Source organism: Bombus bifarius, unplaced genomic scaffold, assembly GCF_011952205.1.
Source record: "Bombus bifarius isolate JDL3187 unplaced genomic scaffold, Bbif_JDL3187 scf7180000010271, whole genome shotgun sequence".
Taxonomy (NCBI): domain Eukaryota; kingdom Metazoa; phylum Arthropoda; class Insecta; order Hymenoptera; family Apidae; genus Bombus; species Bombus bifarius.
The window spans coordinates 3,621,934-3,636,198 of NW_022885586.1; the positions used below are offsets into that span (position 1 = coordinate 3,621,934).

General features: G+C 36.7%; 2 protein-coding genes across 2 annotated transcripts; both read left to right on the plus strand.

The window, feature by feature from the left end:
• Nucleotides 1-331: 331 nt before the first annotated feature.
• LOC117216630 (putative odorant receptor 92a) lies at nucleotides 332-1,224 on the plus strand. Its single transcript, XM_033463506.1, has 2 exons — nucleotides 332-571; nucleotides 975-1,224. The coding sequence occupies exons 1-2, from the start codon at nucleotides 380-382 to the stop codon at nucleotides 1,143-1,145; spliced, it is 363 nt and encodes a 120-aa protein (XP_033319397.1). The 5' UTR covers nucleotides 332-379; the 3' UTR covers nucleotides 1,146-1,224.
• Nucleotides 1,225-5,553: 4,329 nt separating this feature from the next.
• LOC117216351 (tropomyosin-1) lies at nucleotides 5,554-12,717 on the plus strand. Its single transcript, XM_033463004.1, has 7 exons — nucleotides 5,554-5,942; nucleotides 8,988-9,278; nucleotides 9,561-9,694; nucleotides 9,773-9,961; nucleotides 10,223-10,298; nucleotides 10,373-10,505; nucleotides 12,341-12,717. The coding sequence occupies exons 2-7, from the start codon at nucleotides 9,039-9,041 to the stop codon at nucleotides 12,421-12,423; spliced, it is 855 nt and encodes a 284-aa protein (XP_033318895.1). The 5' UTR covers nucleotides 5,554-5,942; nucleotides 8,988-9,038; the 3' UTR covers nucleotides 12,424-12,717.
• The last annotated feature ends 1,548 nt before the right edge of the window (nucleotides 12,718-14,265 follow it).

Here is a 14,265-nt window from a genome sequence, read left to right on the forward strand (position 1 = left end):
AGCTGTGTGTTCGTCATCACAATCAGATATACAAGTCAGTTTGCCGATTTATTTCTCTTTTGATAACTTCGCAGAGAAATACAATATACAGGTTGGTAACCGGTGGTACAAGCGGAAAGGGGGTGATTCTACGCGAAAAAAGAAGTCGAAAATGTAGAATAAAAAAATTTTTTTTCATTTTTCCGAGCGTACCGAGCGAAAATTCAAAGTCGATTTTCTCGAAAACAAAGCCTCAAACGAAAAATTTTTATTCTATATTTTCGACTTTTTTTTTCGCGTAGAATCGCCCCCTTTCCGCTTGTACCACCAGTTACCAACTACCCTGTATAACTTCTTCACTGTAACATTTTCTTATTTACGAGCTTACAGATTTAGCGAAATGGTGAACGAGGAATTTAGAACAATCATGTTTTTCCAATTCTATACAAGTCTGTGTATGATCTGTTTCAACCTTTATCAAATAACACAAATGGAAATGGATTCGAACATCATAGGAAGGATCCTCTTTATGAACTTCTCGTTGATGCAGATATTTTACTACTGTTGGTTCGGAAATGAAGTCAAGCTTAAGGTTCAACATTACGACGAAGAATGTAATAAAACCTTAAGGTTGGATTTCCTGTACGCATCACACGTATACGTTTGTATACGTATACGTATAGAGACTTCACATTTCCTGTCAGTCTAAAATGCTCGTATCATAATTAGACTAAGGATATTTATGCAATTATGAGAAATTTAAAGGTCCATCAATGCATAGAAAGCGCTTAACGTGAAAAGAAATAGGCAAATATATAAAAATATTGTAATATTACAATTTTTCGTAGGTGAAACAACTGTGCTGAAGCTCTACTTCTCCAATTATATGCACAAGAATATGAATTTACATAAATATCCGCAGTCCATTGACAGGAAATCCCACCTTCTGGAAATTTTGCAACTAATTGAGTAAAATGATATAATTTTCCGTGCAGAGTTTGGAACTTTCTGATGTGATATTCAGAAGCGACTGGACATCGTTAAATAACAACGTTAAGAGAGCTTTTTTGATGTTAATGAGGCGCGCTATGAGACCGATCGAATTTACCAGTATTTACGTCATCTCCGTCAACCTTGAGTCCTTCATGACAGTCAGTTTCGCCTAAACCTTTTTTCCTTTATATTTGTAGGTAAAAAATTATGAGAAACATTTATGTTGTAGCTACTGAAGACTTCTTACTCCGTGTTCAGTGTGTTCCAACAGAGCCAGGAATCGTGAAAACAAAGGCTAATTTCTTAACATAGAACCGTCTTTCTTCGATTCTTCCGAATAGAGTAATAACTGTTCACTTAGAGAAAGGAAAAGAAAAAAACAAATCTTTCAAAACACTGGAAACTTGCACTAGAGTATCCGAAGTGCATTCCAATAAATTATATGAAACTTGAATAACATATATGTACATGCTTAAATCACTTGCCCTTAGCGACACATTTCACTTGTGTTCCTCTTCTTCCGTCAATGAAACTATTCAAAACAAAGTATATCGGTAAACCGCGACCTTCTTTCTCTTGCGACCGACGAAAGCAGACTGATGGTGCTGCGTGTTCTACAGTTTACTTCTTATTAATTTTCCCCTCGTGGAGGGGAGACAGATAATAGCCGATGAATCATTATCCATTTCCACGGCAAATTCGACCATTTCTTCGTTTATCGACGCCGTATTTTACCCTCAATCGATTAAATGGAACTCTGTGACTTCGGGGAAGTGAAAAAAGATACCAATAGTTTTTTTGTTAGCCTATTTTTTAGCCAATCATATCGTCTGCGATCAGCTATGAAACTTTAAAGAAATTTTGCTCTTGAAAGCTTCTACTGGGAAATAGTTATGTTTTTCATATTCGAACAACTAAAGGGGATGTGTGAAATGTAATAATAATAGGAATGTATCGAAAGGCAGAAAAAGATCGATGAGGAGAAAAACTAATTAGATGTTTTACGTTTCGTATATTACAATCTTCAAAGCAAAAAGATAGGAAAATGGAATCATGACTGGATATTGTACGACTTATCCTCCCAAAAACTGTACACCATATCCCTAGCGTATCAAACAACTCGTTTATTCATTCACTGACCTCAAGATTGATGATACGAGTTGGCGTGCAATTTGAGATACTTTGTCATCGAACTAAAAATCTATAATTCTCATTGACGGCAGTGAAAAGGAACACCATGTCTAACTAAGAATTCAAGATAAGATGCAATAAAATTATTGAGAATTTAATTGGACGTCACCACGAAATTTACGAGTACAAATAAATGTGAATTTTTCGTGGTCAAAAATTTTGAAATTCTTAGTATCGAATTTTCTAATTTATTATTTGATTGGAGATTTGCTGAAACAGTGAACCAACTGTTCCAGTACATGATTTTCTTATAATTCTGTATAAGTTCGATAATACTATGTTTGAGTATCTACAAGCTTTCTACGATAGATCCATTCTCTATGAACTCCGTCTGGAAAAGCTTCTATTTGTGCTGTATGCTTATGCAGGTATATTTATACTGTTGATTTGGGAAAGAGATGACGTTGAAAGTTGCCACTGCTTTTCGTTTCTATTCGATCGCTACATGTATTTTTGAGTACAATAGCACGGAATAGTAGAAACGACGATTTTATTTGAGATTTTTACTCTGTGTCTAATGATAATATTATGGTACGGTGATTAATTAATGTCGCGAGAAGGACAAGAACAGAGTGATTTTTTCTAATTTCTTGCGCTCTCGTGTAGAATGAATTTAATGTTACAAATAAAATTTTTGATCTTACAAGTTATCGGTATTATAATAAAAAACTAAGCACGATTCGTAGTAAAACAAATAACGTTGTATATGTAAATTTTACGAATTAAAAGACAACTGATTATTCCATGTGGTATAAAATTGTAGAATTATAAAAAAGTACTTTGTGACCTGTGACTTGTAACTTACTAACTTATTAATATTAGTAGCTAATATATCATTATGCAAGATGAATTTGATCTCAAATTGTGATACATGTTTTCATTTACGCACAATTGCAAAAGTAATTTTTAGAGCAACAAAGTTCGCGATGCTATTTATGATATGGATTGGGCCATACCACCTGCTGACATAATGAAGAATTTATTTTTATAGTAATAACTGACAGATCTGTTAAAATAACAAGTGATCACGTTGTAATTTCATCTTTGTAGTATCGTGGAAAAACTCTTGGAGAAATTCCAATGATCTACAGATGGAAAACAATAAAAGTGCTGACGGGCCAAGAAGTGGGAAATTTCGATGGACAGTATGCATGTGGCTTTTTAGGACATTCTATAATTAAAAAAGGTTTACGTGACCATCTTGGGTCAACAGCTGTAAAACACGTGTCTGTTGTAGCAACACTGAAAACTCTGGTATAAGGACAACTTGATGGAGATAGTTATGAGTGAACAACTAGTAAATATTCGGCGGGTCTGTAGGTACGCTCGAAAGGGCATAAACCGGTAATGCAGAGTCCGCGAGTTCGAAACCGTCCTGGGCATATATTTGTGCAAAGGGGAAACCCCAAGTCTCTTAGGATTTTAATGTATAACGGGCAAGAGGGCGGGAGAATTCTCTCCCTTGCCTACCATGTTGTAGTTACTTTCTATGAGTGCTTGGGGGAAAGTACCCCCAGGTTTGCGTCACTCGTGTGCTTATGCCCGCCCGTGGGTTTTTAGCCGGTAAAAATCCGGCACCCTGGTCCCGCCTCGCGCGTTGAGATAGGTGTCTATGAAGATTTTCCCACGCTAAAAAAAAAAAAAAATTTTTTTTTCCTCTCCCCGGAGAACGCGGATGCCTATGAAAGTTCCCTCCACGTAAAAAAAAAGTTTTTTTTTATATCGAACTGTAGTTTTTTTATTTATTTATTTAAATTTTACAATTTGTCCAGTAGGACATTTGGTAAAATATTATAGCTTAGTGGTATAATAATATAACATGTGGGTGGCTATCCCCAGCGGAGTACCATCTTCGTGTTTCTTAGGTTATATCCTTTGTGATAAAAAAAAAAGTAGTCTATAATTTTGCAGTTGGAGTTTGCAGTGAATTGCAACTAGTTGCAGTTGCGACTAGTTGCGGGTTAAATCGTTACTCATAAGTTGTTGTAAATTGTTAGTTGTTGAGTAAATTGTTAGTAAGTTGAGTAGTTAAATTTTGTTGTCTTTAGTTGTATCACATTACTGCGTTATATTCAGATTAAATAGTTATAATTTTTTGCTTCAATCACAATAAATAAATCTATATAATAAATAAAAATCACTATAATTCTGATCTCTATATCTTTATAATTTTTTACGTCACATAGTAAAACTTCAATACTTTCGACTATTAAATTATAAAATATTATTGCAGATTCTAACAATTTTGTATTGTATTATAGACCATAAAAATGACATTTATTGTGAAACATTTATTTAGATCAATCAGAACGTTAAACGAGCCTGTACACTTGACAATCCTGTTGCAAACTTTTGAAAGCTTTTTGATTCTGTGCCGGAAAAGAGGTAGATATTTTAAGCACCGAATTCATAGCGACATTTCTAACAAGGCAGAACGATGTTACAAAATTTTATTTATTGTTCGTATGGAAACAAAGTGAAGGTAAAAGATCGTTCTTCGAACTTGGGAGAACGATTTAATATATTATTGATCTACATATATAGCAGACGTGATCTTTCATGTGGACTAGACAAGGTTGCATAAGTGCAACCGAAAAATATTTTTAATCGTAATGAATGTGGCTCTATGGTCCATACATTTAGAGGACACAAACACTATCACGATGAATATCTACGATTAGTAATCTTACGCATATTTACGCCTTTTTTCAAGGCTTGTTACTCGAGCTACCAAGCTAGACGTTTATTATTTCTGACCGTCTGATTGTAGCTAGTTAAAAGCTCCTATTCGGTGTATAAAGTATAACACGCTGCAAAACACTCGAAAATAGTAACGAACAACGAAACAGGCCATGGTCGAATCGTTAAAATCGTTATCGTGTTCTTTTGTTTCGATTCTCTAATGTTCTGACCTATAACATTGTATAATAAAAATACTACTAATATCATAATACTAATACCACTAATATAATCAATGATTTCATATATTAGATGTCGAATTAATGATGTGCTCTATTTAGACAAATTTATCGATTTTGTTTTGCAGTCAGTTCGATTGAAAATGAATCGCCTTTTAGTTTCATTTTTCAATTGAAAATTAATTGCCTCTCGAGATCATCTTATACATCTATGCCATATTTTAAGAATGTCAAGATTAATACTTGATAGCTTTAAAATATACAGTGAAACAATATCTTTATTAGAAATGCACGAAATTGATTTCTACACCTAATAACAGAATCGTTAAAACGTACCTTCAACATTGTTAAGATCATTAAACTAGTCTCCTTGGAAAATTTCGTTTCGCAATTCGAAATCTATCTATAAATATATATATATATATATATATATAATAGTACGATGTACGCCATAAATGTATATCTATAAATCGATTCAACGTAGAGGGAGCAAATTAATTGTCTTTACATCTACTAACAGATAAATAACAATATCGACTGATAAAATCTATCTTGAACACCGATAAGATAAATTGAACGGTTTATCATAAACATATTTCGTAATTCGAAATCGATCTGTAAATTGGAAAATCACTGAATCCAGCCAGTGTCTTCCGATTGGAAGGTGAGAGAAATTTTCGAGGAGGCGCGAGCAGAAAATAAACGCGGAGGACCCCACCCCCGTAGAATTTTCTGTGGCGGTCCATTTTTGGGCTCCCCACCTTCGGCTTCGCCTCGATTACAAGCGTCCTCGTCGAGCAAGAAGCTTTACGAAGCACCCTCGGAACACTCGACTCGCGCCACTCTACTCGCTCGGGTTAGGTAAGTGAATTATCACGAAATTCTTCCCCGACCGATCGCTTCTCTTTTTTTATTCTCTGGCTGTTTCTACATTCTCGTTCTCTCGATGCTCGGCTATCTTTTGCTCCATGGATCGGTGATCGTGACGCGAGTGTGAAAGAAAGAAAGGGAGGAAGGATGTGGATGGACGTGTGCGTGAGAACTGGTGCAAAATTCACCAGTGCGAGAAACTTGAGGATGTCGAAGATTTTCATCTTCGACGATGGAACCGTTCGGTGAAAGAAGACTGTATAGTTGGATTAATCGTTGAATTTTTGTTACCACGAAGATTTATTACGCTACTAATGGAGCTGCTTCTTCGACTAACAAGCTTCAAGTTGAAAAACGCACGTAGAAAATACTTGATTTGCAACGAAACAGTGCCAGCCACGGAGAAGGCTGTGGAAGCGAATTAATCCGCTTTGGCTTCGAGGTGCATCCGTCTCGAAGGTTTTTCACAAAAAAACTGCTTTGGCGATGCTTGTAAGTAGCGTTAATCCTAACATAACACTGCTTACCATTAACAAATGTACGTCATGTTAGTACCTCGTTTTACGATACAATTTTTCGTTCGCTATAATCAACGTTAAAATTTCAGATAACGAAAATGTTATAGATGTTAATGAGAAATCCCGAAAAGATGAAATATTGTGGTCCACTTTGTGGCAAAAATAAACCGGTTGCCATCATCGAATCGTTTCGTTTACGTGTGCTATTTTCAACCGCTAACGTTTGCCTAGTGAATTCGACGAATACTACGTATTTTGAAAAGCCCAACTCGATATTAACTATAATCAATCGTTACGATCCAATCATTCATCCTATCTGCATCGATACACCAAATTGTCTACGCGATTAAAGTATACTAGTGGTTTAAATGCTTGCAGGAAGACCGACGGTGTAAGGAACCGGGGCGCTTTTGCAACATATTAACCGCTGCCAATTAACAACAGCTCTGCTAACGCTTCGGGAATTTACTTTTGGATCTAACAAAACGCAATGTCGTAAGTAGCATTCGCATAACGATCTTTCTACAACATTAATCTCCGTAGTCTCGCTTAAACCTTAAAGGCAACCAAAATTCATCCGCTAAACATCTAACAACGCCTGTTTGCTATTAAATAACCCGACCAATTCGCTGTTGTTATCGACCACCGAGAATGATGGTCAGTGATGTCATTTTGGCACCCATGGGTAACCAAATGCCAAAACTTTCCAGGTGCTAATAATATCCTGAAATAGGGTCGAATGTGGTCATTCAGCTATCGAATAATCGATTTAATGAATTCAAATATTCCCATCCCTTCTGCGATCTTATACCTTGTTTACATTCCAACGACTACGAAATATATCCATCGTGTAACTTACATGTCCCCGGAATTAATCCAGGCTTCGTCGATCGAAGATCGATCGATCGATTGATCGATATATTCGTCATAGGTTAACAACAATATCACAGATATTGTTGCGATAAGTACACTGCTGACCGTTATGCAAATTCGTATGCTCGTGAACGTAGCTAAAGAAACGGGGCCGAAATGGAGATCAGATTCAGCGTGTTCGGTTTAACACCACCGCGAGTATTTCTACTTTACTTTGTATATTTTATATATCTGTTCATACGAGGTGCATTGTATAAATTCTTTACTCTATTCACAAGTAAAAGGCTAATCGGGTCTTGCTCTCTGTACTTCCAATTGGAGAAATTGGGCATAACGAGTGAAATAAAAAAAAGAAACATTTCCTATAGCTTGACAAATCCCAAGAACCGAATATGCAGGATCGAACCGCGAGATCGCGAGGTGGCGACGATGATTTCGTAAATGCTATTAATACGCGGCAGTTAGATCGAATGTCGGTCGTCGGTGGCGGCCAAGTAAAGCTCGTTCTTCTGGGTTACGCTCGTGCTTTTTGGACTCCTCGCCTTGCGGCCTCACTAACGTCGGCCGCCGTCCTCTCCTCGTCGTTCCGCGCATATTTATAGAGCCTGCCTATGGATGCTATTTCCGTAGACGCACCGATGTGCCCCGTTCCTCGTCATCGCGAAGCCGGACGGTATCATCTGCCGGATTATGACTCGCAGAACTCCCTACGATCGTGAAAATATGCAAGCCCATCGCCTACTTTATTCGCGGACCCATCCGTTTATTTTCAGGGTTAAAACGATGACGAGTCACAGCCGTGAAACATATGTATACGGTGGATCATCAAAGTATTCGAATTCATGTAGAGACCATGTACGAATATGAAGATCACAGGAGGTAGCGTCGCATTCTTCTTGGTCTTTTGATTTCGATAGCGTCTTACGTCTGGAAAGAGTATTTTCACATAAAATACGCAATTAAAAGAGCAGAGAATTTGCTAAGTTCAAAGATATATAGCGGAGAAAATGTGATTTATAATTCCTCTTATCCTGTTGTCTTCGTATATTGCATATATGTGTCATGCAAAACCTTTCGAAATTTTATTAACGCTGTAACGAGACGCAATTGCCATGATTACGTTGATGTAGCTTGAAACAAAACCGAAAATATATATAGAAATTACAAGATATTTATTTCGAACGTGTATTTCATAGAGTTCGTTGAAATATTTAAACGGTCAATTAATTATTATATCGAATGGACCCATCTTTTGACTCTAATTACGTATTTAAGACTATAAGACGTATATTAATTTTTTATCAAGTGTATGTTCGCAGTGAGTGACTCGTGACTTCTATACAAATCTTCTCCTCGCAAGTGTAAAAGATATATTTCTACGAGACGATTATCGCGTCGTAGAAGAACAAAAGACCCCTTACGACTTATCTGAAATCGATAATCTCGTCTGATTTGTCTGCCAAGACTAAACCCGTTGATATAATTCCACTAACATCGAGAAATCCAAGTTTATGCTGTTTCATCGAACAGACAAACATCGATTGCCACGTTTCAAGTGTTTCGAAATTTTTAACACCTAATCAGAAAGACCACTAGAAACGATGTTCGACCAATCGTTAAGAGAAAGGATCATGGAAAATTTCAGTGAACTCGATAGTTTCTTGAAGGAAGCCGGCAAAAGAAAAAGGCCGCCACCATGGACGCGATCAAGAAGAAGATGCAAGCGATGAAGCTTGAAAAGGATAATGCGATGGATAAAGCCGATGCCTGCGAAGGACAGGCGAAGGAGGCGAATATGCGCGCGGATAAGGTCAACGAGGAAGTCGGTGAATTACAAAAGAAGCTTACCCAGGTTGAAGCCGACCTTCAAGCCAACAAACAAGCCCTGGATCAGGCCAACAAGGATCTCGAAGAAAAAGAGAAAGCTCTGACTAACGTGAGTAACCTAATGTTTCCGTTAGTCTGTTACGATTAAGGATTTCGCCCTAGTTCTGTCATTGCTCCAGTTTACCTTGGACCAGGTCCAAGTCAATTTTTCGCCGAGAAATTTTATTTATATTTATACCGTAGTTTTATACCTTCGTTTTAAGATCGATGACTCAGTGTGACGCAGTTTTACGCTAGCTATGGTGTCTCGTAACACGAGGGATCATCTGTTTCGCCCTGTGCTCCCCCTTTTTTAAAAGGCCAATGAGTCACGAGAGCTTTCTAATTTCAGGCCGAATCCGAGGTCGCCGCTCTGAACCGAAAAGTACAATTGATTGAGGAGGACTTGGAGAGATCCGAGGAACGATTGAACACTGCCACTGCCAAGTTGGCCGAAGCTTCTCAGGCTGCCGACGAATCTAGCCGGTAAATGTTGAGAAAGTCGATCGTGAAACTATTGTACGATAGATAGAAACGTAATTATGTTAATGAACGTAATTGCAGTATGTGCAAAGTATTGGAAAACCGCGCGCAACAGGATGAAGAGAGGATGGATCAGCTGACGAATCAACTGAAAGAGGCTCGTCTGCTTGCCGAGGACGCTGATGGGAAATCGGACGAAGTATCGCGAAAGCTGGCCTTTGTTGAAGACGAGTTGGAAGTCGCTGAGGATCGAGTCAAGTCTGGTGAAGCGTAAGTTGCCCCCGAGGAATGTTATTCGTAAATAGATTGCGACTTTCTATGCGTTTACGTAAAACTTAACGATGCAATAGAATCCTTATAACATAGAAAAGTAGGTAAAGTACCAACGATAGAGTGAGTACTTGTATCATAAATTTTAGAAGGTAAAATGAATCTCCATTTTATTCTGTTTACTTACAACAATATGAAAAATTCACAGTCTACTCGTAAATAATTGTTTTTACTTAAAGCATATTATTTACAACGTTACAGCAAGATCATGGAACTTGAAGAGGAACTTAAAGTGGTCGGTAACAGCTTGAAATCTTTGGAAGTATCCGAAGAGAAGGTGAGTTTGTCGATTTTTCACGGTGTTTGGGAACGCATTTCGGATAAACAATTTGACCGACTGGATTCGATTAGGCTAATCAAAGAGTCGAGGAGTTCAAGCGCCAGCTCAAGACCCTAACAGTGAAACTAAAGGAAGCTGAAGCCCGTGCCGAATTTGCTGAGAAAACTGTTAAGAAACTGCAGAAGGAGGTCGACAGGCTCGAAGGTAAAGTCGAAATGACTTCCTTTCGTTCTAACACCATCTTTACTGGATTAACATCGTTTAAGCAGCGTATTTTCTTAAATAAGCAACGAATTTATTTCTTTACAAATATTTACTACTCCGTTGCTGCAGAGTGATCTCAGAGTACTTTGCACCGAATCTAAACGGGTGTCTGACGTAATTTGGCAAATTGACAGCAACGCTTCCGTTATCCAATTCTACTGGAATGCAATCAAAGACTCGTGGCCAATTTGCCAACCTTGAATAACGTCAAACACACTTTAGTACATGCTGCACACGTCGCAAGTCGATTAATTATTACGAATATTTTCAAGTTACGTTGATAAATTTAGTCGAGCCGCGACTTTCCACTGAATATGACTAAGAGAGTGATTTAAAAAAAAAATATTCATTTTTACTCGCATAAATTTCTTTATAGTTACAGAGATTACGAAGGTAGTGTTCGTTAATAGATATCCGCGTTAACAAGCGACACTTCATCGTGCAACGCAACTGATTTTCTTTGCAGACATATTGCACCAGCAGAAGGAGAAACGCAAAACGATTTGCGAAGAATTGGACAAGACATTCTCTGAGCTTTCTGGCTACTAAAAAAAAAAAAAAAAAATATCATCCATAGTCGTTTCAAATTTTCTCGTTTATTCCTGTACACGAAACATATTTAGCTATTTCTGTATCGTTATCTTCTCTCTTTCAAAGATACTTTTCCGCTTTAGCTGATTTTTTCTTCTTTTCCGCTGCAATAGCTTCCAAATTTGGGCGTAATTTTTACTTTTTTACGACCGAAAAACCAACAAAGGAGATGTTAAAAGTGCATTCTCCGTCTTTTTTTTGCCTTTTTTCTTGCGTTCTCACGGTCATGTAAAACCGACAGTATCATTCTTTTTTATCGATCATCGTTCATGTTTAAAGTTCCGTTGGTTCCATTTTATTCTCTTGTGATTTCCCTTCTTTTTTCTTTCTTTGTTTACTGCCCGATCACTGTTTCAATCGTCCGATTTGGGAGCGCTTTGCTTAGTTTTTTTTTTATAAAAACAGATTAATTAGTACTTGTCGTTTACGTTAAGCATTGTCTATTAATATACGCGTACAAGAACACATGAACATACACACACAAGGCACTTAACAGAATAAAATAAAACAAAAAGCTTCGCACGTTTATGTGGGCCGTCGTACGTCAGGTACATTTACCAATCCCTTGTAAAACTGTTTTGTCTTAGACTCCTGCAAAGGTATACTACACCTCACGATACTTACATGCTTCGAGTAAAGTGATAAAGTATTAACCGCTTCGTTTAACATTTCCTATCACACGATGCATTTTGTGTACAATTTCGAATTGTACGAGCACACTGACATACACCACGTTGTACGACATTCCTATATTTTGATCAAGCTATAAGTGTGCTTTTATTCTTTTTCTTTTTTTTTTCTTTAGAACGAATGTCGTTGCATCATAACATTTCCATCTAATATAACTTCTTTTTGCGTAGGGGTTAACATACTTTCAATAGCGAACAAACTCTGATGATCTCTATGTTCACATTAATTCCAAACTGTGACTTAGGTTCATTAAAATAAGTAGTGTATCGATCCGTGCTTGACCGGTAAACGAAAGCTCGTTGAACCGAGTTACCCGAAACGTTTCCAATTCTGAACGAAGTGCAACTGTTTACCGGGCAAATGCACAAGAATCAAGTAGAAAGTTCGTAGGATCGTTCTTGATTAGATGTAAAACGACTCGTTAGATGTAAAATGTTACTAAAATGAAAGAAGGAAATATATCAGCAATTCGATTATTTTATCAACTTTTCCAGACGAATTGGGCATCAACAAGGATAGATACAAGTCACTCGCCGACGAGATGGACTCCACGTTCGCCGAATTGGCAGGATACTAAGTTATTTCGATCTTTTGTGCTTCCTACTATAATTACAATGTCATGCGTGGGGATGGAACTGCAATGTTACGCATCAAGGACTCCAAAACGCGACCAATCGTTGCACGATCGGCCAAAAAAGCACTGAGGCTGAGAACAGATCGTCGGAAATCGGATATTATTTGTCTAGTTGTACGACGTTACCGCGACGAAGATGGTCAATGTATGGAGATCCGTAAGGAATTTTACTCTGTTACACTGTTGTACGAAATATTACACCCAATAAACTGCTGTAATGTGGTATCTCGTTACTAATTGCAAGGACTTTTAGTAGATTTCGAATCGGAAAGCTACTTCTACTTTTAGCAGGATCCGTATCTGTCTCTTTCTCTATTTCTCTATCTCGCTCGCTATACGGAAAGTTTTATTAAAAGTATCGTCGTCGTCTTGCAACAAGGAGAGGTGAGTATACAAAAATTTAATGATTATCAACTACATGGAAATAAAAAGAGATTTCTCGTTCATGTGTATACGTTGGGAATAGACCTGTCGGATTTCCTTCTTTCTAGTTTGAAAATTATCGTGACATATTTTTATAGAGGCACAGTTATATAAGATGTTTATTAGTCATCAATGTACTTATTAAATGTACAATGAACGCATAAATGTACACCGAATGGCATATCAATTCAGGAGTGCTGTCTTGTACTATATCCTCGAAAGTCATGATTAATCATACACACATTTGCTTATCTACTATTTACATTTGGTAATTATCTAGAAACGTTGCCTCGCGTAGTTGTGCATAATCTTTATTATTATTATATACAACATTAGCCTATTCCAATGGCCCGCGAATACTCGGGATCACTTTATTTTCACAAATATACACACCTAATTAGACATGTATGACACCACCCACGGAAACATAATACTCAGTCAAAATTCAAGCATGCAACAAACAAAGATATACAAACTCATCTGTAAAATATGAATAATTTCTACAAAACAAGAAATACATCTAAAACGCAGGTATTATATAACTGTATATAATGTGTATTAAAAAACTGTAACAATCAAAGACAATGAATATGTTGAGGATACAAAAGTTACGCTAAGATAAACTTTCTGCCACAATTATTCTCGTTGTTGAAACTGCGCATTATTCCGTGATATACTTATCGGCCCAATGATAAAACGATAAAATACAAATGTATCTTGTGACGTTTACTTGATATTAGGACAGTGAAATATTCTTTTTGAAACTTTATTGATACGGGATTGAATAAAACATCTTCTATGGAGAGAAACAACGTTTAAACTCTTAATATTCGGCTAACAAAGGGTAGATTTTATAAAACTTTGTGGTTCGAATGATCAGTTAAAATTATTCAATTAATAACAATGTAAACGATGTACCAATGATCTGAATATAACATCAGAGTATATAGCCATTCTGTTGTTTCTAATAATGCCCCGGTTCTAAAATAATTTCTTTGATTCATAGCATATCATTTGATGAGTATAATTCGAATAAAATAAATAAGACTGTTCAAAAGCATAAAATGCAGTTTAAAATTATAGTGAAAAATACGATGTGAAAAAAGAAAAGATACTGTAATTTCATGAGTGATAAATCAGTTCAATTTGCCTAAAGACCATGTTATTGGTCTTATATATTATATTATGTCTTCAATCTCTTTCATCGCAATCACCTTCCTGTAACATTATTATCAATTAATATCAATTAATGTTACTAAAGTTTTGGCAACGCAAATTTGCCCAAATGACTGAGCAAAAACGAACATAGAAAAAAACACTTCGATACGTATGGCGCCAATTAACGTGAATCGAAATAGATTT

What these genes read in the sequence shown, in the direction of transcription:
- LOC117216630 (XM_033463506.1), top strand. Translation starts at nt 380, where the DNA reads ATGGTGAACGAGGAATTTAGAACAATCATGTTTTTCCAATTCTATACA. An exon ending in GAAATGAAGTCAAGCTTAAG is followed by an intron (nt 572 to 974) that starts GTTCAACATTAC and finishes TTTTCCGTGCAG; the next exon opens with AGTTTGGAACTTTCTGATGT.
- LOC117216351 (XM_033463004.1), top strand. Translation starts at nt 9,039, where the DNA reads ATGGACGCGATCAAGAAGAAGATGCAAGCGATGAAGCTTGAAAAGGAT. An exon ending in GCTGCCGACGAATCTAGCCG is followed by an intron (nt 9,695 to 9,772) that starts GTAAATGTTGAG and finishes ACGTAATTGCAG; the next exon opens with TATGTGCAAAGTATTGGAAA. An exon ending in CGAGTCAAGTCTGGTGAAGC is followed by an intron (nt 9,962 to 10,222) that starts GTAAGTTGCCCC and finishes ACAACGTTACAG; the next exon opens with CAAGATCATGGAACTTGAAG.